The sequence below is a fragment of the Orussus abietinus genome, unplaced genomic scaffold (genome assembly GCF_000612105.2).
Source record: "Orussus abietinus isolate OABI.00-Male unplaced genomic scaffold, Oabi_2.0 scaffold353, whole genome shotgun sequence".
In the NCBI taxonomy this organism is placed as follows: Eukaryota; Metazoa; Arthropoda; class Insecta; order Hymenoptera; family Orussidae; genus Orussus; species Orussus abietinus.
In genome coordinates this window covers 61,158-83,631 of record NW_019394500.1, presented here as the reverse complement: position 1 = coordinate 83,631, position 22,474 = coordinate 61,158, and the positions used below count along the sequence as shown (strand labels likewise).

Below are 22,474 nucleotides of genomic sequence, written 5' to 3'. Positions count from 1 at the left end.
ATCATGGGACTATGAAAATCTACAGTTTTCTAATTTCATCTAACCAAATAAAACTTAAAAGTAAATCTGATCAAATAAAAAAAATTAAAAACTCAATTTGAAAACATTTTAATTTTCTTTTTTATTTGATCAGATTTAGTTTTCAGTTTTACTTGGTTAGATGAAAATAGAAGACTGTACATTTTCATAGACACATGATTTTAAGTGATATTATTTTTGAAATAGATGTACTTGTATCATGTCGAACAAAATGTACAATAATTTGGCAATAACATCTGATTTGAGTATTTAATAAGAGAAAAGTACTAACATATTTGGCAACAATAGTTGAAAGACATTTTTTATTTATAAGAATAAAAGTTTGAATTATTTTTGCAATTCAAGAAAGAAACAAGAATATATTTGGCAAGGTTCATTTACACCTAAGGTGTCTTTTGAGGAGTTCTTTTAGTCGCGAGGGATGGTTTATCCCAGTTCAGCTTTAAAATAGTTTAAGAAAACCGAGTCGAGATAGTAAGTGATCAGAATTTGTAAATGGTTCAGAGAGATGAGTCAAAAGGAAAAAGTGCGGCAAGCGAAAGTTTCCAAAATATCAGGATTAGTCGTTTCCAGTGAGAAGTAGGAAACCTTAAATCGTCAATTACAATCTCTAAAAATCAGATCTTGTAATTCCCGATTTATTTCGGGGCTCTCTAAATGAACATCCCAAATTTTCCTATTCTTTCTTTTGTTAGGAACAAAAATTGTCTGAACAAGCATGAAATAAGTTGTACGTCTAAAAATGTATTAAAGCAAGATAAGAAGGACGTTTTGGTTGCTTTAGGAAGAACACAGGACGCCATGCGCGAATAAGCCAATGCTCGTAATAGGACATCTGATCACCTTGTAATAGTGAATTTTCATCCCTCCCTAGTTTTTCTTTTTTAAACCCAAATATGTACCAATCCATTACAATACCAGATAAAAACAAAATGCTAAACAGAATCTAGTGATAAAAGAATTCTTTATAGTAATGTTCATTGATTTCTCTAAAGCCAGTGGTTCTTAACCTTTTTGAAGTCATGGAATACTTTTGATTATTCGGAAAATTTTGACGATGCCCTACTTTTTGGCTTTTCCAGGCGACATACAAAATAATATAGAATGCATAATATAGTTGATGTATGTAACAAATTCCCTTTTTTTTATTTGTCAAGTCGCACAATCGTATGCATTATGGGCAATATGATAAATCAGACATTGTACACAATGCTTATTTACTTGGCCAATGAGATATATATACCCAAAAATATATGCGCACTAAGTGTAAGAAATTCCTGGACTACTAGCGGTCCCTGGAGGATCGGTTAAGAACTACTGCTCTAAAAGTATAAAACATCAAAAACTTTCATGAGTATATTGATTTTAAAAATGATAAATGTCCGCATATTGTTTAAAAATCCAAAGTGCTGGATGAACTACTGTGCAAAAGACTGTAATCCTATTAAATAAATTAGCATTCTAATTTTTCATCTGCAAAAGTATGAAAATTAATGATAGGTACCATGGTAGGCCAACATTGCCCAGTGCTAAAATCTGTACGTCACTTCGAAGATGTTCGAGTACTCAACTTGCAGGAAATGTTTAATGTTCTTGATATAACGGTAGCAAATGCATGTAGTTCCTTGACAATTTACGCTTTGGGAGATAGGAGTAGACTTTGCTACAATTCTTGAAAACTCGTAGTAGCTGATCGTACATATTTGCGTTAAAAAGAAAACTAAACTAAAGGTTTAAAAACGGACAAGTTTCCCCTCAAATTCACCGATGACAAATTTTCCGATCGTAACAGACGGATGGAACGTGAAAATTCATGTTAATGTAAAAACTATAGGCGGCCATCAACTCAAGCCAAACGGTATGTTCTTTTCTATAAAATCCTGTAACTTTGTACTTGGCACTCTCTCTCGTTTTGTTATCTACGTTTATTTACTGTCGTTCATGTTGCTCGATTATTGCATCGTGTGGAAAAATATGACTTTGTTGAAACGCTATTTAACAAAGGCAATACACCATAGACCACCTTATGTAATGCTACTGTTGCCAACAACTATTGACAACTTTTTGAAAGGGGCAACTTCCTTAAGGACGATAACGGTAGCTCCTCGTGTTACGCAGGGAAACCGAAACATCTTTCCCATTTTGTACCCTAGTAAGTAAAAAGCATTATACTACATACATCACGATTTCCTGCTTCTGACTATATCTCGTACCAGAGATGAGCGGGGAGATGTTTTACGCCATTATTTGAAAGGGAGGCACGGCCCCCTGGCGCCCTCTGCGCCCTTTACCCTTTTGTAAAAATTGGAACTACTTTCAAAGGGGCGAAATCTTCATGATCGGTAAAACAGGGTATAAGTGGATGCTGCATCGTAATCACAATCATCCGTATGTAATCAACATAATAACTTTATTTGGTATTCGTAGTCTTCTTTCCCAACCTACTTTGACCCTGATACTAAAAACGAAAAGGCGATGACTTCATTCTATCGATACTGTGCTGTATTTGAAATCTGCTGACGCGATTTTTTTTACCGATTGATAAAATTTCGCTCCTTTGAAAGCAGTTCCACGGCGCTAAGGAGCCGTGCCTCCCTTTCGACAATGGCGTGAAACATCTCCCCGCTCATCTCTGCTCGTATCATACCTGTCTTGGCTTACGTGAAATTCTGAACAAATCCAGCTCCACTGCTGTGTGTCATTAAAGTGTACAGGGTATGAATTAATACGGATAGCAAGAACTTACTTTCCTTAATAAAATTTTCTAGAAAAATATTCATCGTAACTGGAAGCTAAGTGCCATTTCCTAAGTTATCGTTCAATTGCAAGGGACGATTATTTGCCCACTGTAAAATCGAGGTATCAACGTCGACAGCGAGATAACCCGCCTTGCCAAGTGATATTTCAGGCTAAGAAACATGAACACTATACTTTGTAAAGTAACGCGTCAAAATTAATATACAGACAATCGTTTGTCGACATTTTATGGGTATACATTTGCAATTCATAAGCATAATAACTGACGATTATTAAATGAAAAGAGATTCTTCCAAACAGATTAAGTGATAGACATTTAATGATTTTTTTTCCTATTGGATCAAAGAGCTACATAAATAAACAAAAGCAATTAGATAATCGTGGTTTAAGCGGTCAGTCGCTTCAATTGAATCGGTATTTGGTGAAAAATTGTAATATGGTTAAAAAAGAAACGTGAATTAATTGTTTTTGATCACAGCATAAAGAAATCAATATCGTGCAACCGGTTTTCTGATACGAGTCTCTTAACATGATCCGGGCAAAATAATTAAATACTGAGATATGAAATAAATTATTTGGTAAATGCAAATACGATTACTCATCGAAGGAGTGAAGTAATAAATGCAATATTTTGTCTAATATTATACATGTGATGTATGTAACCGATCAGTACGGAGTACGTCCTCAAAGTGCTTACGAAGTCGCTCAGCGCTGCCAATAGTGAAGTTAGTACTTATTCTTTTGTGATCACCAATTTAATCATGAACTTGTTCAATGTATGCATACGTGACATTGACAGGACCAAAACAACGTTCGACCGCCCCGTGCAGACCAAAGAAAAACTTAAGAGTATAATAATGAAAGTTAGCGAATGTTTCATTTGTTAGTGGAAATCCATATAATTTAAGACTTTCAAGAGCACCATCATTTTGTTTTCAACTTACGCATACTTACTATAAATAACGAGTACTTGTGTCAAACAAGAAATTAAGTTGTTGGATTTTTTGATGCAACACTGAATTTTTCCGTTTCATTATATATAATTAAGGAAGCGTGGCACAATTCAATTAAAGCATAGTTTCGTGCAATACTGATTACCCGATGCTGTGTCTGAATAACAGTATATGAACTTTATATGTACACGGGTGGGGATGTTCGAGACTTAGGTCACATCTATCATGAACAAATATATATGCAGCGTAAATGTTTTGGTAAATCGGTTTACATCATTAACTTAAATCTTGCAAGTGTGACGTTTTCTTCGAGAGAGACATCGGAGCACTATCTGGTATCTGAAACTGGTGAAGCTACGAATTGGTAACTCAGGGTGAGTTGATCAAACCATTGAAAATAATCGGCCCGAAACAGCTTAAACGCATCGACACTCAATTGTTACGGTTTCAACTGAGGTCTGGAAGTATAGAACTCACTAATTTTTGCACAAGACTACGGTAAGCTGGAATTTAGGCTTTCAGGCAGGCGATAATTCATCATGTGAAATGGCGGGCTTGCAGGACTGTCTGGTTGACCGGATACGTTGACGTTGCTCGATCCACGTCCACGTTTTCGCCTCTGCAAGATCCCTTTTCGAACCATGTAGAATCGTATTGTACTGATTGGGATTTTATATTTTTCTGATGCCACTTGAAACGTCATGCCGCGCGCCACCATATCCGAAGCCTGCTTCAACTCTTGCTCCGAACGCCGTTGTCGTCTTTGATATCCTAAAACACAAAGTTATTTTATGAGGTACAATGTGATTACACTGTACATATTGTCCATGTATTTAAACATTTTGGTGCTGAAATAATTTTCCCCTCCGGATAGCTACCGAGTGCTACCGAGTGTCTGAGTGTGTGGCGCGCCCCATGTTGAGCTGTGCTCCGTGAGTTCAGGTAATCGCGCCCCGATCCGGCGGTAGGCAGCGTGTTTTGTGTCGAGTCTATCTCCACTGGAGCGTCGATAGCCCATCCGCGTTAATTATTAGTATAAACTTAATCTTTTATAATCGCTCGAGTCAAGGCCCACGGAAACTCGAGGTCCTTCCCACGTGTACCGAAGGACCCGAGCCATCCTCGAAAGGGGGGCAATAAAACTTGAGTCCGAGCATTCTCAAAGGGTCTCTTTTCGAGGGTTTTCGCCGAAGGTACGAGACGACGTCTGGTGAACAGATTTTTTAACTTTCTAAAAATTCCGAAGCCCGCTTCTGGCGACCAAACGTCACTCGAGGGTTTTTTCCGCGAATCCGCGGCCTACGTGACCGGCCGTTTCGCGGGTGCCTTCGAGGGCGGAAACCCTTCGGGAATTTTTCCCTGCCAATGAGAATGCTCGACTCAAGGTCCGACTTCCTCCCTCCACCGAGTTGGAGGGAGAACTCCGCATTCGGATACTTTTTAAGAATTTTGTAAAAATCAGATACCAACCGAAAGTTGCCGAGACAACATCGGATCTCAAAAACGTTGCCGAGTCAACGTCCAAAAAGTCCAGTTGCCGAGTCAACTGAGAACTTGATCATTTCGTTGCCGAGTCAACGCAAACCGAAAGACCAGTTGCCGAGTCAACTGAGCAACGTCGTAAAATCACGCATCTTCCCTTGTCCGTAAAGGAAATATAGTCTATTGTGTTACTAAAATCCGGAATATTTTCATTCAAAACGCGAAACCAGCTGCTGGCGGTTAATTCCCCCTTCAGCAAAACACTATTCGAGCCCGTCTTCCCCAGCCCGAGGATTTACGACCCTCGGGGTTTGACTGACAATCACGAGCTGGTTTAGTGTCGCAGAACATCCACGTTCATGTGTCCGCATCCAAATCCGGTGGCTGAGCGATGCCGAATCGGTTTGGGGGTTTCGTTAGCCGGGTGGAGTCGATACGGGGTAGGCATAGTCCAGGATACTCGGTTCACGGGACCGGTACTGGTGGGTGCCTCGGTGTGTGGCGCACCCCATGGGTTCGCGTATCCGTGCCCCGGTCCAGCCGTATGTGGCGTGTTCGGTGAGAGTCTAACTCCACGTTCATGTGTCCGTGTCCGGTTTTCGTGGGTGTGAAGCCGAGTCGGGGATGGATCTTGCCCCGATCATGCCGGTCCGGGGGCTGAGAGCCTTCCTGCGTGCGGGGGCATTCTGTGTGCCGAAAGGTCTCTATATCGAGAGTGGAGGTTGGATAGCTGAGGAATCACCCGCGGGCGGAGGTCCTATGCCGAGGGGTCTCTGAAGTGGGATGCGGGACTGTGTGCCGGAGGTCTCCGAAGTGAGACGAGTGGCTGAGTACCGGAGATGTCTCGTAAGTGAGATGGGCTGGCTGATTGTCGGAGGTGTTTCATAAGTGAGACGGATTGGCTGAGTGCCGGCGGGTCTCATGCGAGACAGGCATCCCGACAGGTATCCCATGCCTAACCCGGGCTGATGGCCCTGACGAACCTTATTACCGAAGCATGATCATGAATATCTCATGGATTAACCGAAGCATGATCATGGATATCTCATGGAGAACTGCAAGAAGAACGAGACCAGGTAGCCGATCAATCATCGACGAGGGTGAAAACAACAAGAAATAAATGACGTGAACATTGTCATGCGCAAACTTGTACAGGAGATTGAAAAGATGCCGAAAATCTGTTCACAAGGTGGTGGTCTAGCCACCAAGATCAAAAACTATGTCGTCACTATGCAATCGATGAATCACACGGGGTACCTGCACAACCCCGATTGGGCTCAGCGGATTTTAGAGAAATTATCAGCCCCAATGATACATCTGTTCAATAGATTCCTGTGTAACGATGTGTTCGGCGAGAGACCAAGAATAGTGAGCCCGTGTTGCTTCTTAATACAGGAAGCCGAGATGACTTGCAAAGCTGGGATCACTTCTTTAACCCAACGCTGGAGCGAACAACCTGAACAGGTAATAAAGTCAGCTAGCAAATGTTGTGGACGATAACAGAGAAAAAAATCTGACGCAATCCTAACCGTAGTCGAAAAGGTTTGGCTAGAAAACCCGGGACCTAGCGGTAACAGTCCGCACTACACAGGATAAAGGGAAGTGTGGATATTGTAGAAACACGCAACATGTCATACCAGTTTGCAGCAAATTCCAAGTCTTGACGGTCGACCAACGTTGAAATTGGGTCAAAAAAGGCTGTATGCTTTCGATGTCTACTGGAAAAGTGCAAACGTTTTAAGTGTCGTGTTTCCAAATGTAAGAACTAGGGGTGCGGAAGAACGCATCACCCGTTACTACAATCACTTCCACGGAGGGTCGAGTTCTCTGGGCCAGCCAGTCCGGGACCGTCGGTGGGGTCGAGTGGGAATTCGACAAACCAGGAGGTGACGCTGAATGCCAGATCAAAGAATGTGGGACATGTACTGCTAAAGAGAGGAGAGGAACCGATGGACCGCGAGATCCAGTGGTCATACAAGGAACAGGCAACGTGAGCTCCCAGGATCTCAACTGCCAACGGGTGGTCTTTTACATAACCTCGGCAAGGGGTGGAATGGCAAAACTCCATGCACCACATCACAAACGTACGAACTGTGCGAAACATGGCGCTGCCCATTCAATCTCTGCGACAAGGAGACGTAGTAGGTTATGGTCGCCGACTAACTCTCAATCGAAACAGATACCCACACGCTGGACAAACATATCGTGAAAAGGATGCTGGGATTCCGGTGGAATTCGATCCGGGACATGGTGGCCTTTGACACGAGCATAAAGCGCATCTCGACCGAAATAAAAAATAGTACGCAGCGCTCCACGAAACGCGACATATTGCGGTTGATTGTCCGTCTTCGATCCACAAGACTTTTTAAGAGCATTCCCCATATGCGGACAGGTCCTCCTGCAAGACGTCTGGTGAAGCGGCATATCTTGGGATGACTCTCTTAAGGTGAAGTGAAACACGTCGAGGAACTTGATCGACGTCGATAAAGAAGACTTTTCTAAATGCCTACGTTGCCGATGTTCGTTTTTATATTGACAGCTGTGTCGAATTATATTGGGTATTGTACCAAATGGCATACTCCACATGTCGTTTTCGTACAATAATTATAAAGAAATCGAAGTAAAACTCTAGAAATCCTCTGGATTCATGCTTTCTGGGGCCCTAATTGATTGCAGAGGAACTCCCTGCGCCATCTGTGATTTCCAGGTCAATTAAATATTCACTCCGAGACTTCGTATTATCATCGTTTTGGCATAGAAGCGCATACAACACTTATTTAGCTTTTATCCCGTTCAAATGCGAGTTTATCGATTACCAGAGTGTTCTAAAGTGTCGTAAAATTGTCCTGACCCTTTCGATTCTCATACCAGAGCCTTCGATAATTGTATATTGATCGAAATATGAGAGCTCGACGCCATTTTGGTTCTGGTCTGGGCTGAGTTAAAAAATTTTTTTGAAAAATCCACATTTTGAATGTGTCAGGACAATTCTTAGATGATCAGGAGTGATGTGTCAAAGTTTCGGACAGTTTGGTCCAATACTCTTAAAAAAAAAATGTTGTATTCGAATCGTCTGATTTGAAGTGTGTTTCACTTCACCTTAAGGATCCCGAATATGCTAAGTGGAGGAGATAGCTGGACGAGTTGCGGGGATTGGAACCTTGGAAAATACCCCTATATTATACACAACATAGACAATACGCTGTAGACACTGAGATACACATCTTCTGCGACACCAGTGAAAAGGCAAATGGTAAGTTACTGAAGGTTCCTTTTCATGAGGTAGTTGAGAAAGACTTGTACCTAGCGTACAGATAGCGCTGAAATCCATGCTCAAAGGTAGGGTCCCACGAAAGGTAATATTGGCTACCCGATTAGTCGAAGCAGGACACACAATTAACAGCCGCCTACTTATTCCCGTCTCCGTTGATCACCAAGCGAGGAAATCCTCATGCCCAATCATTTTTTGGTGGGTTCCTCCTCGGGGGGAGCGGTCCCAGGTCGGTTCGGTGAAGTCGATCTGTGCCTCCGCAAAATTGTGGCGTATCGCCCAACGACTGGCTGATCACTATTGGAACAGATGGATAAGGGAATATTTGCCAACCTTACCCCCTAGGAAACGTTTAAACATTGAAAATCCACCGTTAAAGATCGATGATTTGGTATTAACTGTCGACTATACTTTGCCGAGAAACGTGTGGCTAAGAGGAGCCGTTTAGTGTCACAAATTTGGGCAAGGACGGGCAAATCCGGGTTCCTGATATTCGGACGAGGTGTGGGTGTGTGCGTGTGTGTGTGTGTGTGGGGGGGTGATACGGTTGGCTCTAAACTAAGTTGACGCAGATTAGGATCACTTCCGTATCACAGGAGAGAATGTTGCCAACGCCTATGGGGAGAATGGAGAGGAAGCTCCAACGATGGGTGGATAAGATCGTAAGCGACTGCTTATCTGTGGATTGAGATAAAAGGAAAAAAAAAAGGAAAAAAAAACACGGGGCGACTAACGCGACAGACTGGTGTTCAGCAGTCGTACTCAAAGACTCTAGGAGGGTGTTTGAGACCGGAGCGAAGCGTTCAACATGAAGAATGACCGGGACCAGCGAGGTTTGTAAGACCAGGCAGAGGCTGTAGAGTTCGGACCGATTGATGCCATGTGAGAGCCCGGGTGTCCTCAGACCCAGGGGGGATTCAACTGCGTAAGACCGGAAGGTGTTGGGGTTAGCCCCCAACAGAAGTGGCGTGATCGGGAGATTGCAACATTCCGAAATGATCAAGTGACCACATCTCTGGAAGGGCAGCGGCAGATGTACGAAACAAATGGTGTCCGGGTTCAAAAGTGGCGCTTTGAAAAAAAAAACTGGTGCTCATGCGAGGCATGAAAAATGTTGGAAAAGGATTCCCCAATTAAGACGTTCAAGAGGGACTCTGCATACCTGAGACATCAATATAGGGAGATAAGAAGTAGTTGGACGGCTATGAAGAAAAAGCCCGATCTCCGGGAACAACACGGTCAATCCGAAACCGAAGCCCTCGCAGTCTGATATATCAAGATTTGTTACACCTGTCATTTCACTAGAACGATTTTAAAGAGATCGAAGTAAAACCAAAGAAACCCCTTTGATCCATGACTTTTGATACTCTAATCGGTCAACGGCACCATCTAGCGACAACTAAATTTTTTCTTTAAGAACATTTACAGAGGGGAACGCCATTGATCGGCTGTGCTTCAATTAATTATTGCAGGACATTTATGCACTGTAGGAAAAAAATAATACAAGAATTTTCGACTCCTTTTTCAACAAGGACAGCGCTGTATAAACCGTGATTGCCAGTTCTATTACACCCTGGATGATGACCATCTCATGATATCTTAACAGATATAGTGTGGTAGACAAGAATGAGGCAGAAAAATAGGTTTTTCGATTCTTAGAGTAACGAATCCAATCCCCGAAAGATCGACAAGTAAAGAATTAAGGCGATATGATAGGGTCATTCTACATATATAGCCCGTCAAAATATTTATAAAACATTTCTCCAAACTGTGGGTGCACCGAATGATTTAAAACTTTAGCATGAGATTACGGAGGCTCTAAAGAAGAACGCGATAGTCGTGAAATTTCATTTTTTTCAAAATATTGTGATTTTAGTTCAAGTCTAGGCTAAATAAAAAAGAATTTTGTTTGAAAAATGAAATGTCAGGAGCATCGCATTCTTCTTTAGGGCCTCCATAATCACGTGTTAAAGTTTCAAATTATTTGGTGCACCCAGTTTTAAGAAAAGTTTTATAAATATTTTGACGTTTTATATATATGTATAGAACCCTTTCATATCACCTTAAAAATCGATTTCCTTTATTAACCCTCTCATTGCGGCAGTCCGCCCTGCCAGACAATCGCCACTGAACACGACACTGCGCCCAAAGGGTGCGCATTGCGCGACGGCAGTCTTCGGTACTCGAACTTACGTCTTCCACACGAACAACGCCTCCTTGACTGCCTTTTGTATGTACACTTTTCTAAGTGTTAAATGAGCCGCTCAGTGCATACATTGATTAACTCCATAAAACAAAAAGTTGAGAAATGCGATGAAGTAATGTAGATTCTTTTTTAAAATTCCTATTATAATATAACTTCAAATATATAATGTAGAATACATAAATACAGTTATAGTTTTCGTCTAACGGTATATAAAATTAATAAGAAAGAATAGCCAAAAAATAATCGTCTGCATTTTATATCGACAAATGTTTTTGCAGGTATTAAATTTCCTCCCCTATTCCTGTATGCCAAACTTTTTGTTCCGTTATGCTTTTGTAAATTTCGTGCCCATTTATCAGGATTACGACTTCTTTTTCTCCCAATCGATGGGTTTGTTGGGGAATTTGTACCACATCCATATTGTTATTAGTTTCACTCATCTTGATTATAACGGTATAATATTTAGTTCTTTAAAAACAATCAGGGAGTAATGTTGAAAAGACCAAAAAATATGTAGTCCGTGTAATATTGGTGAAGTATACGGTAACATTCAGCGGGAGAGATCACCGTTATACTAACTACCGTCTGCATTGCGCTTCTTTCTATCTGTTTGCTGATGCGATTTTATTACTCATATCGTTGAAAGGGGAAAAGCATCTTCGGCTGTTTAAAAAAAAAAGCGTCGATGTACGGCCGCAACAGATAATCCAATAATACTATACTGCCAGGTATTCGTCTACGATTTACATTAGAGTATGGAGTTAATCAAAATGGCTTCTGAAATAAATTACTTATTATTCAATGCCCAAAAAAATTTTGCCGTTTAATGGTGTTAATCTCCATTAATCGGGAAAGATATTATAAATATAAAAAGTTAGGACTATACCAAGTGCTTTGACACCTAAATTGAAGATTTTTCAAAAAGTGGAGTTAGTTGATGTGTGCACTGAGCGGCTCAAATAGCAACTGTTTTGCCGTATTATTCCATTATTAAATTTCTAAATAAAAGTATAACCTTGAACTTTTAAGAAAATAAAAGTTATACCAATAGTTGGTCTTCTCATCTCGATTCGATAGCCAAACTGTGTTACGTACGTTCAAAATGTACTTTCAGTATGAGTAATCCAATACGGGTCAATACAATCAAAACATACTCAACAGATATGGCAGAACTTGTACCGACTAAAGTCGGCGCTCGTACACAAAGGTCGTTGCATGTGTGCCGATTATAGTCGGCGCTCGTAACGAAAGGGTTAAAAGAATCAAATCGGAATCGAGCACCTCTATAGAATAGTCTCCGCAATTGCGCGCTGTCATTCGTCATTTCACGTGCAAGGAAATGCGCTTATAGGTTAACATCACATGCACGGGAAGACGTGTAACGCCAGTACCCACTGACAGGGTTGGGTAAGTATAATACATCATGTAATATACGTGGTTTTCTATGTGCATATTACAACATATAATACGTCTTTAGTTTTCTACGTAAGCATAAAGTATATCATGCTCTTCTATTTCTAAATATAAAATAATAAACCCAGGTAGAAATTTGATTTTAAACATGGTTAAATCGAAAAAATTTTAAACACAAGCGCTAGATTAATAATTCCTTAACAATTTTTACATATTTACATGTACGGTACAAGACGTTAACTTTGCGAATACATATATCATACATACTGTGGAATCCGCCAAATTGAAAACGACAAATTCTAAAGAATTTTGAGTACAAGCGCCAAATTAATTTATTGTTCCTTTAGGTGAAGTGAAACACGTCGAGGAACTTGGTCGACGTCGATAAAGAAGATTTTTCTAAATGCCTACGTTCCCGACGTTCGTTTTTATATTGACAGCTGGATCGAATTATATTGGGTATTGTTCCAAATGGCATACTCCACCTGTCGTTTTCGTATAATAATTATAAAGAAATCGAAGTAAAACTCCAGAAATCCTCTGGATTCGTGCTTTCTGGGGCCCTAATTGACTGCAGAGGGACCCCCTGCGCCATCTGTGATTTCCAGGTCAATTAAATTTTTACTCCGAGACCTCGTATTACCATCGTCTTAGCATAGAAGCACATAGAACACTTTTTTTGCCTTTGTCCCGTTCAAATGCAAGTTTATCGATTACCAGAGGGTTCTAAATTGTCGTAAAATTGTCCTGACTCTTTCGATTCTCATATCAGAGCCTTCGATGATTGTATATTGATCGAAATATGAGAGCTCGACGCCATTTTGGTTCTGGTCTTGGTTGAGTTAAAAAATTTTGTTGAAAATTCCAAATTTTCAATGTGTCAGGACAATTCTTAGATGATCAGGAGTGATGTGTCAAAGTTTCGGACAGTTTGGTCTAATACCCTTAAAAAAAAGTGTTGTATTCGAATCGACTGATTTGAAGGGGTTTCACTTCACCTTAAAATATATCTGTATTTACATATGGGCTAAAAGACGTCTATAACCTGGCCAATGCTGTAAATCGTCCATCTACGACATTCTTCATATTGGAAACGTAATTTATTGGTTTTCTACGATTTTCTCCGGTAAACTATTTTGTTTACGTAATATACGTGAAAAATCTCGAAAAATGGGGAATTACCCAACCTTGGCCACTGATGACACGTCAACTTGGTTTTAAAGAATGCACGTTGCTCCTCTGTATCCAACACTGGCCACGAGAATTACGCGTTTTATGTGTGAAGCCACCTTTACACTTCCTCCCGAGTCTCTTTATTTTAAAGTTCAACATATGACTTGTCTATTAAACGATAAAATTGATACTTCTAAAGTGTAGGCATAAAAAGCGAGAGCAACACTGCAAAGTGAATAAATTAAAGTTAACACTGAAGTCGATAACAAGTAATGAATTACTTGGATGATTGGAGTGTAGTTGGAATTTAAATATTGAAATGACGCCGATCAATTTTATGATTAAGGTAAAATTTTAACAATGTTTTTTCATAAATGACAATCAGTGTACTGACACATATTGAAATGTAGTAGCTACATGTTAATCGTTATAAAAATAAATAAAAATATCTATAAAAAATTGAAATATAACTTCAAATTCCATTAAATTAACGTGGCTATGTGAACCTGGAATGCAGTTTGAGGCACATACAAAATTAGCAGGCTTATTGGAATGTTTCTGTGATGTAGATGTTTGTGCCATTTTTTTTACAAAACCCAGAGCTGTTAAAAAAATTAATAAATTCCGAAAATGACCATTTTAACATTTTTGAAGTTTTGGGAAGCTCTGAATTTGCCTAACTGTCAAGGCCAACACCTATCGGTTTAAAAAAATACCGAGTTCAAGTACTATCTCCAGGGTACGCCTGCAAATTAACTCAAGCTACTGCTGGAAACTTGATCCACAGAAAAAGAATCATAAAAATAGTGAAAAGGAAGATTTTAACGTTTCTAAGGACTTTACTTTTGTTCACTGCCAAGGACTACTCCTATCGGTCTCAACAAATTCTGAGCATAAGTACTTCCCGCGATATACTCGCGCAAATTAATGCAAGCCACTGCGATAAGCCTAAGCCATGGAAAAAAATCTTGAAAATTGTCATTTTAACGTTTTTGAGGTTCTTGGGGGCTCTGAATTTTCCTAACGTCAGAGAACTCATTAGAGTAGAAGAATCCAAATTTCCATGATTTCGGAATTCGTTTGTTTTTGAATAGCCCTGGATTTAGTAAAAAAAAAAAAAAATGCCACAAACAAAACTCAACATGACACAAACGTCTATATCACTGAAATATTTCAATAAGCCCGTTAATTTTGTTTGTGCCTCAAACTGCATTCCAGGTTCACACAGCCAATTGACGCTTGAAGCGTAATGCTACATCGCTATGCTGTAGAGGATTGCTGTTGAATACACATGCAAATATTTATTTCGTGAGCATGAAAGATAAGTTGCTAATTAAAAAAGACAAGGGAGTGTACTGATATTGGGGCACTCAGGTGTTAGAATGCAATATTACAAACAAATTTTTAGAAACTCAATTAATTAAGTACTCTTTGCCAACACCCTACATAGTTCAACGTAAACGTGTAATCAAAATTTATCACATATCAATCTCCATATAAATAAAAAAAATGTCATTTTACAAAAAAGTAAATGCGCCATAAAAAAGAACATAGACGTTACCTTCGATGGGTGGGAATGGACTGCTGGGAGTACAATTACTGGCGGGTACCATGCTGATCGTAAAGGGCTTTGTTTCTAGTTGCTGAGAAAATTGTTCATCCGGTTCCATTTTAACCATCCCTTGTGTCTCCGTAAGAGTTGCTTCGCAGGCACAAAGAGCTTTCTCTAGATGCTGCAATGCTTCGGTATGTTCCATGTTCATAAAATTAGACGAGTTTGAACTTTGTGAAACATCAGTAGTCGTCGTTCCTTCAGCGACTGACGGATTATTAGTTGGAGTAGGTGTTACAGAAGTCGGACATTCGAGAGAGCTGGCATTACTTGCATCACTGGGTCGCATATCTTCAGTCTTGACACCTTGTGCAGCAGCTTTTGTGGATGAAATTGGTGTCTCTGTAGGACTACTTGATGGTTGGAGATTATTTTCAGGCTGTGTCTGTTCTCTCCCTTGAGTCGACAAGCCGCGAACCTAATAAACAATTTATCACACATATTAGAATTCCTCTCAATATACTCTTATTTTATTCATTCTGGATGGTTTTAAGATGATATGAAAGGCGCTGAGAAATCTAATCGAGGTCGATACATTAAAATTCATCTATACCCTTTTTGAGGGTAACGTCATTTTGAGTACTTAAGTGGTAACATAAGCTGACGTGTCCGGTTATCGACATTTATATTTATGTTGAAGTCTTTTACAGTCTACGTTCAGTATTATACGAATTGAAGCGTTCCATATGTCATTTCAGTAAAGTAATGATGAAGAGATCAATGTAAAACTATCGAAATCCCGTGAATTCATTATTCTAACGATTGTTTAGGACTAACGTCGCCATCTGCGACGTTTAGCTGCAACTAAATTTTTGCTCTATAAACACGTGTCAGCCCTGAGACAAGTCAGCATTCTCTTGCAATGGTTGGTGAAAGTATTTTCCATATTTTCTCATCCGACTCTGTAATATGCCATTTCTACGGCATTCTAAATTGTTCGAGCTGGGTCCTGAAACTCTTAATTTTCTATTCTAAGCTTCAAGGAGCGTAAAACATCGACAACGTGCACGGGTCACGCCATATTAGTTCTAGTCCATGATAAATAAATAAATTTTGTATGAAAAATGAAATCTCATGAGTTTCAGGACCTACTTCAGGGTCTCCATATTCTCGTAGTCAAATTTGAAACGAGTCGGTACAAACAATTCGGAGAATACTTTCATTAACGATTTGACTTCTCAAATATATATAGATTGAATCTTTCATATCACCTTAAGATGAAGTGAAACGCCCTTCAAATCAATCGATTCTAATAAGACACTTTTGTAAGAATATAGACCGAACTATCTGAAGCTTTGACAAATGACTCATGAACACTTAAAAATTAGCCTGACAATCTCAAATTTTTGATTTTCGAAAAAAAAACTTCTTTTCACTTAGCTTAGACCAAATCCAACATGGCGTCGAGCTCTCATATTTTGATTAATACCTAATAATTGAAGGCTTTGACATCAGAAATGAAAGAAGGACAATTGTCGAACAATTTAAAACATTCAAATTGAAAAACTCGCATTTGAACGGGATAAAGATAAAAAAACGTCTTATGCGCTGATGTGCTAAAACGATGTGAATACGAAGTCTTGGAGACAACATTTAGTTGGCCTTGAAATTACAGAAGGCTCCGGGTGGCATTTTGTAGTCAATTAGGGCATTGGAAACCACGAATCCAAAGGATTTCTGGAGTTTTACTACTATTTCTTTATAATTATTATACGGAAACGACATATGGAGTATGCCATTTAGTACAATACCCAATATAATTCGACGCAGCTGTCAATATAAATACGAACGTCAGTAACGTAGGTATTTAGAAGAATCTTTTTTATCGACAACGACCAAATAAATAGGTCTATTTTGTAATAATGGAACTAAATATTCAATTAATTCATTGAAATTCAAAGACGTGTAAGTTTGGTGATAATGCGTTTAAGTGTTTGCACAATAAAACTGAAGTTTTTATGTCCATATGTTATATTAATTTGAATAGAAACTTATATTTAACAATCTTTGTGCGATTCAACTTAAACATAATCTAATTAGGACTTTAGATTGTATATCTTGAATTTTACAGAACATTACATATTCAAAAAATGTGTAGACAATCATTGAATTGTAATATTATATGCATAAAATACTCTGAATCAAGATAATAAAAATAAATTAAATGTTTATTGAATATTGTACTGTGAAATTTTACCTGTAAAGCATCTGCGGCTTGCATTAACCTAGCAAGTTGTTGTTGCTCAACATAAACCTCCCCTCGGTACATAAACTCTACCAATGCTTGAAGTTCCCACATTCGCATGTCTCTCAAAAATATTATTGGATGGGTACATGGAATATCGAGCAGTAAACGCTCTAAATAATCACTACAAGCTGAGAGTACCACCTTGTGGCATTTTATCGAACCACCATCGCAAGCTAAAGTAACGTCGACGAATTGCTCTGAACTCAACAGCTTTGGAAAGGCATTGTGCATGTTCGACTGATGGGAGTTCCATGAAACACAGAATTGTTGACGATCTCCACCAGGATAGTTGCCTGGGTTCGGCAAATTTATCCCAGAATCCATTTCAAGCAATTGAATAGGTCTGACGTGTGTTGGCCAAAGTTGCGATTTTTCTGGTAAAAAAACAAAGGAAACGTTTAAAGCATAGTTATTCAAAATTATAATCGAACAGTATAAATATGCACAATGACATTAATATTAAGTTTCACATTACAGCAGATTCAAAATAACATCATTATAAAAGTACGAGATACAATATCAAAAAGGTACGAGTTGATCAGGGAAACTATTATAACCTATGTATAACATGGTATAACACTTTTACTTGTTTAACATTAGGGTAATAGGAAGTAGATGAAATAATTACTGCATCTCTATAACGTTATTCAACATAAACTAAAAGAAATGGCAATTAGTTGTAAGATGCACAAAACTGAAAAGGTTAAGTAATTGTTGAGATTTTAAACATTTCTATAGCACATCCATGAATTACAGCTACTTATTTACCTCTAAAATAAAATCGTAATTATCTTTTCATGATGTGCTATATTTCAAAACTCTTTGTGTTCCTTTTTTTAAAGAAATTCAATAAAATAAAAAAGGTTTGTTACAACTATATTCTACTTTACTTTGTTTAACATGAAAGAACAATGTATCAACTATGCGTAAATACAATAATGCAAAAAATAAATGAACACACTTCCATTTTAGAGGATAATTACCAATTTACAATTTTTAATTATTTTCAATAAGTAAAACAGATTTTATTTGAAACAGTATGATTCAAAATGTCATGTACTATATTTACGTAAATCTCTATACTAAAAAAGATTCAATATATTGCAAATTTTCATAAATGTGAAATATTAGGAAAACATACATATACACGATTAATGTCAATTGTTTGAGAGGATGTAATAGAAGATTTTGAAGCTTGATGTAATAAGAAATTAATAGCACTTTATCGGATAAAATAAGCAATTAAAAACAAAACAGTACTTTACATGTTGTTACAAATATATATAAAAATTTAAATTAGTGTCACATATTCTATGATATGAGAAATATTATTAATAAATTCTGGAAGGTGTCGAAGAAAAAAAAAGTTCCAATGGTGGATCTTTCACAAACAGTAATACATATATTGTTACCCAACAATTAGTAAAAATACAAGGAAAAACAAAGTGAATTATAGTTTACAATATTTTATAAAATGAATTTGAACATTTTTAAATAAAACCAGAACAATAATAAAAGAGCACTGCTCACTGAATATTAGTCAATAAGGTTAGTAATAAGATTACAAATTAACTCAGCTTATTGGGCCTAATTTGTAATATCCAAGCCATGTTGCAATTTATTTAAATTGCTACATGTTACATTAATAAGCATGCTTTACCCTTTGCTTGTTGCTTAAATCATAATGCAATAAAATGTAAAATTGTAGCAATAAATTTCACTACAATCTGTAATAACATAAATAATATCTGATTGCATCTGACAATTATATTTTATTTATTATCTAAACTGTAAAGTATTATTATCCCTACTCAATTTTAAATTAGCTGGCAAGTAATGAGAAAAAATAAAGAAGCATTGTAGGTAAGAAATAACTATAGAATAGTTCAGATAAAAATACTAATCCATGACTTCATCTTCATTGTACTTAGTGATGTGACAAGGCGAATACTTTACTAACTCGAGTTACTTGAATTTGAAAGCATTGCCAACTTGAATTTGGACTCAAGTCGGTAACTCTGTGCCATATACATTTGGTGCGGCGAGTAAAGTCTATAGCAAGTAAAACAACTTGATCAACAGCGATTCGAGTTATTTGAACATTGCCAACTTGTGTTGACAACTCAGTGCCAAATATATTCGGCAGGACGATTCGAGTCAATGACGAGTTGGTGCATAAATCAATTCAAATAACGATTACTCGAATAAACAAATAAGGTTTAGTATCTCGATACGACTAACTTGATCTCCCTGTTACCCTTGTACTCACATTTGTTTATACTAATAACTCGAGTTACAATAAAAATTACTTGAGTTGATTCGAATACATGCTTCACTTGAGTTTAATGAGTAAAAATACTCGACTTGTCACTTCACTAATTGTACTCGTAAATCTGGGATTTATCGGGTCCAGATCCAGTAAATCCAAATTTAAGTGTCGATCAAGACACTTGGAATTAGATTTGCATATTTATTAATGTGATAGACATGAAATCTACAGGATCCAGACCGAATAAATTCTGAATTTAGGAGTGTGATAGAGATATAGTCCATGTGTATGAAGAGATGTAAGTTAAAAACTTGCATGACAGCTATACTACGCTATACTACGTCGATCCCCATATTATGCTATAATAGTAATTCTGTTGATGCTAGGTCCATAAATTGGCAACTATACTATAATATCAATCCTGTCAATCCTAGATCTACATACAAAGACCTAAGCAGTACATCACGGATAAAAATATATAGTACAAGTTACAAATAAGAAAAGGACGAAACAGAACAGCATTATTCGTATTATATTTTTAAATCATCAAAATATTTGAACGTTCAATTTTCCTTGTACAACAGAAACTGAATAGCTGACGTTTGTAATAAGAACTAACAATGAAAGAAACTATCAAAACATGTACTTTACCTAACTTCTAATGCGCAATTTTTGGTTAATTCAAGTAAACAAAAATTGATATTAATTGATCAATAAATCAAAGAAGTTATATTAAATAGAATAACACCATTAACGTTGGTTCAACCAAACCGATAAGATCTAGAAATACCAAAACTACATAAAACTATGAAAATTGATAACTATAAAAACACAGTACACCCGTTAAAGGTCTACAAGAACCGGTAATTATACTTTTTAAATGAATAGACATCCAGAAACTATGGCGATGCAATAAGAAATGGTAGTATGAAAATTGTATAAAAGCTGCTAGACGATAATTCCTTTAAATTTGACTACGTGATCAATTAAACTTAGTTCGATCCATCGATGAATAACAATAAAGTTGTTTTAATATATACAAGGAAATGGTTTAGTTGGCAAAATGTAGGAGAAAACGGGAGAATAAAAATAAGATTATCCGCAAATACAAGATCAGGGCGTACACGCTTCAAAGGAGTAAAGGGAAGCGTCGTAGACGAGCGCGCCGACTTCGGATTCCTCCGGATCTAAGCGCAACCTGAGATCGAAGCATGGAGTCATGGAGGACGTAAAAGTTCTACAACATGGCTGTCACAGTGTAAGAATTCAGGGTGACAACAAATCGCAAACAAGCGGTCCGAAGTAGAAGGGTGACGGTAAGGGGAGAACGAGGGTAAAATGACTGGGGCGGCACCGGCGTGCGCATACGTAGGCGTGCGTTCAGAACGCCTTAATTTCCATCTTAATCGCCACCGCTAATGACTTAACGGTGCCTGGTAACGGTAACGGTAAACTAACCGAGATACAAAGCATCGGGCTAAAGAGCCAGAAAGAAGCTCCGACAGCGAATGCCGCGAAGGAACGAAAGAAGAAAAAAATCGAAGCTGGACTAAACTGGGTCTGGAGTGAGGCTGGATGAAGAGAAATGCAAGAATCCTCTGATGCACCCTCGCGAACAGTCACGTGCTCGGTAGTAAACTAGCTGGGGATTGTATATAGGTTAGCCGAGAAGGCGAGAGAATATCGTCCGCGGAGTTCCGAAGCGCTGTGTAAAAATGGTGAAACCTTCGTGGGAGACGCTTCAAGGCACGAGGGCTCAACTACCCCTCCCGCTCCTGAAACAACTTGGACACAACTTTGACGATTCACCTTATTTTTCCAGGGTCAAACGAAGCGCAATCACCAGAGCATCGGTCAAGAGACGTTGTGCGTCCTCTCCTGCGCGTACTTTCACCCGCGACGCGGTGTTCTTATATCTCGGTCGACTTGGCTATCCCTTCGTCGTCGACGCGTCGTTCTTTGGGAAGAATCCCTTAAGAAAACATGCATCCGCCGAGATTTGCACTGCCTAGGGGAGCTGAGACGTACGGGTGGGGGTAGGAAGACTGGGGGTAGCTGGCCTGACGGTGTCGATCCCAGCGGCTAGCTCGAAGACCAACCAACAATCCTTCAAAACGTCTCGAACGTGAATGTCTACGTCTCCATCGCCCTCCTAAATCCGGGATTTATAGGATCCGGATGTAGTAAATCGCATGTCTCCATCGCATTAATAAAGAAACGATCCCGAGGGTCGATTCTGTAGCTCGAATCTAGGGAAAATTCTAAAAGTGAACATCTCCCGCGATTCCGTAACTTTCACTATGGTAAAAATGTGACTTATTTCACGTGAGACTACTCTACCAGAAACTCGGAGATCTCGAACCAAATTCCTTCATTCTAGAGACTTCACGTTTTCATTTGGAGAATCGTGCGAATAAACTCACGTGAGATGACAGGGCGAGCGACCAGGGTTGGGTAAGTAGAATACCCCAGGTAATTTACGTGGTTCTTTACAGTAAATTACTTGGTATTTTACTCTAATTTCATACGTGATGTAAATTACATGAATATGGGTCTTAATGTTTCTGAATTTCCTGTTCCTGTTTCTAATGGTCATACAAACTGATATGCATTGACACGAACGTACGGAAATCTAGAATGTGTAGCCTAGATCGTTTTAATGGTTTACTCCTACTTGTCGTTATTCTTTATTCCTTTTTTTTTATTAAAATGTTTATTCCCAAATGATTTATACTTTAGCCACTTTAAAAAAAGGAGATTACAGCACCGCCATCTTTGTTGGGTAATTTGTTAGGTATTTTACTTGAATGTTACGTGAAATACTTCTCTTAAGTATTTTACGTAAAAAGCTTCGAATTACGCGCCGCTACCCAACCTGCGAGCGACCCCCAGGAGGTCGATTCCGTAATTCGAGTATAGTGAAAATGTGAAATGTGAGCCCCTTCGTCTATTCTATAACTTTTACTACGGTAAACAGGTGAGATACTCCGCGCGAGACTGCTCGGCAAGAGATGTCGGGAATTCATCCATAAGAGTAAAGTCAATTATTAG

At 38.6% G+C, this 22,474-nt stretch overlaps 1 protein-coding gene across 6 annotated transcripts; it reads right to left on the bottom strand.

Annotated features, from left to right (window-relative positions):
- Positions 1-2,658: 2,658 nt before the first annotated feature.
- LOC105701908 lies at positions 2,659-21,462 on the bottom strand. Of its 6 annotated transcripts, none has more exons than XM_012429060.1 (4): positions 21,233-21,462; positions 17,104-17,528; positions 14,856-15,324; positions 2,659-4,520 (listed from the first exon to the last, which is right to left on the bottom strand). In XM_012429060.1, the coding sequence occupies exons 2-4, from the start codon at positions 17,476-17,478 to the stop codon at positions 4,243-4,245; spliced, it is 1,122 nt and encodes a 373-aa protein (XP_012284483.1). In that variant the 5' UTR covers positions 17,479-17,528; positions 21,233-21,462; the 3' UTR covers positions 2,659-4,242. The 6 variants fall into 6 exon arrangements, with proteins under 6 accessions (XP_012284483.1, XP_012284485.1, XP_012284486.1 ...); XM_012429062.2 differs by lacking the exon at positions 21,233-21,462 and adding an exon at positions 20,979-21,200; XM_012429063.2 differs by lacking the exon at positions 21,233-21,462 and adding an exon at positions 20,882-20,944.
- Between the last annotated feature and the right edge of the window lie 1,012 nt (positions 21,463-22,474).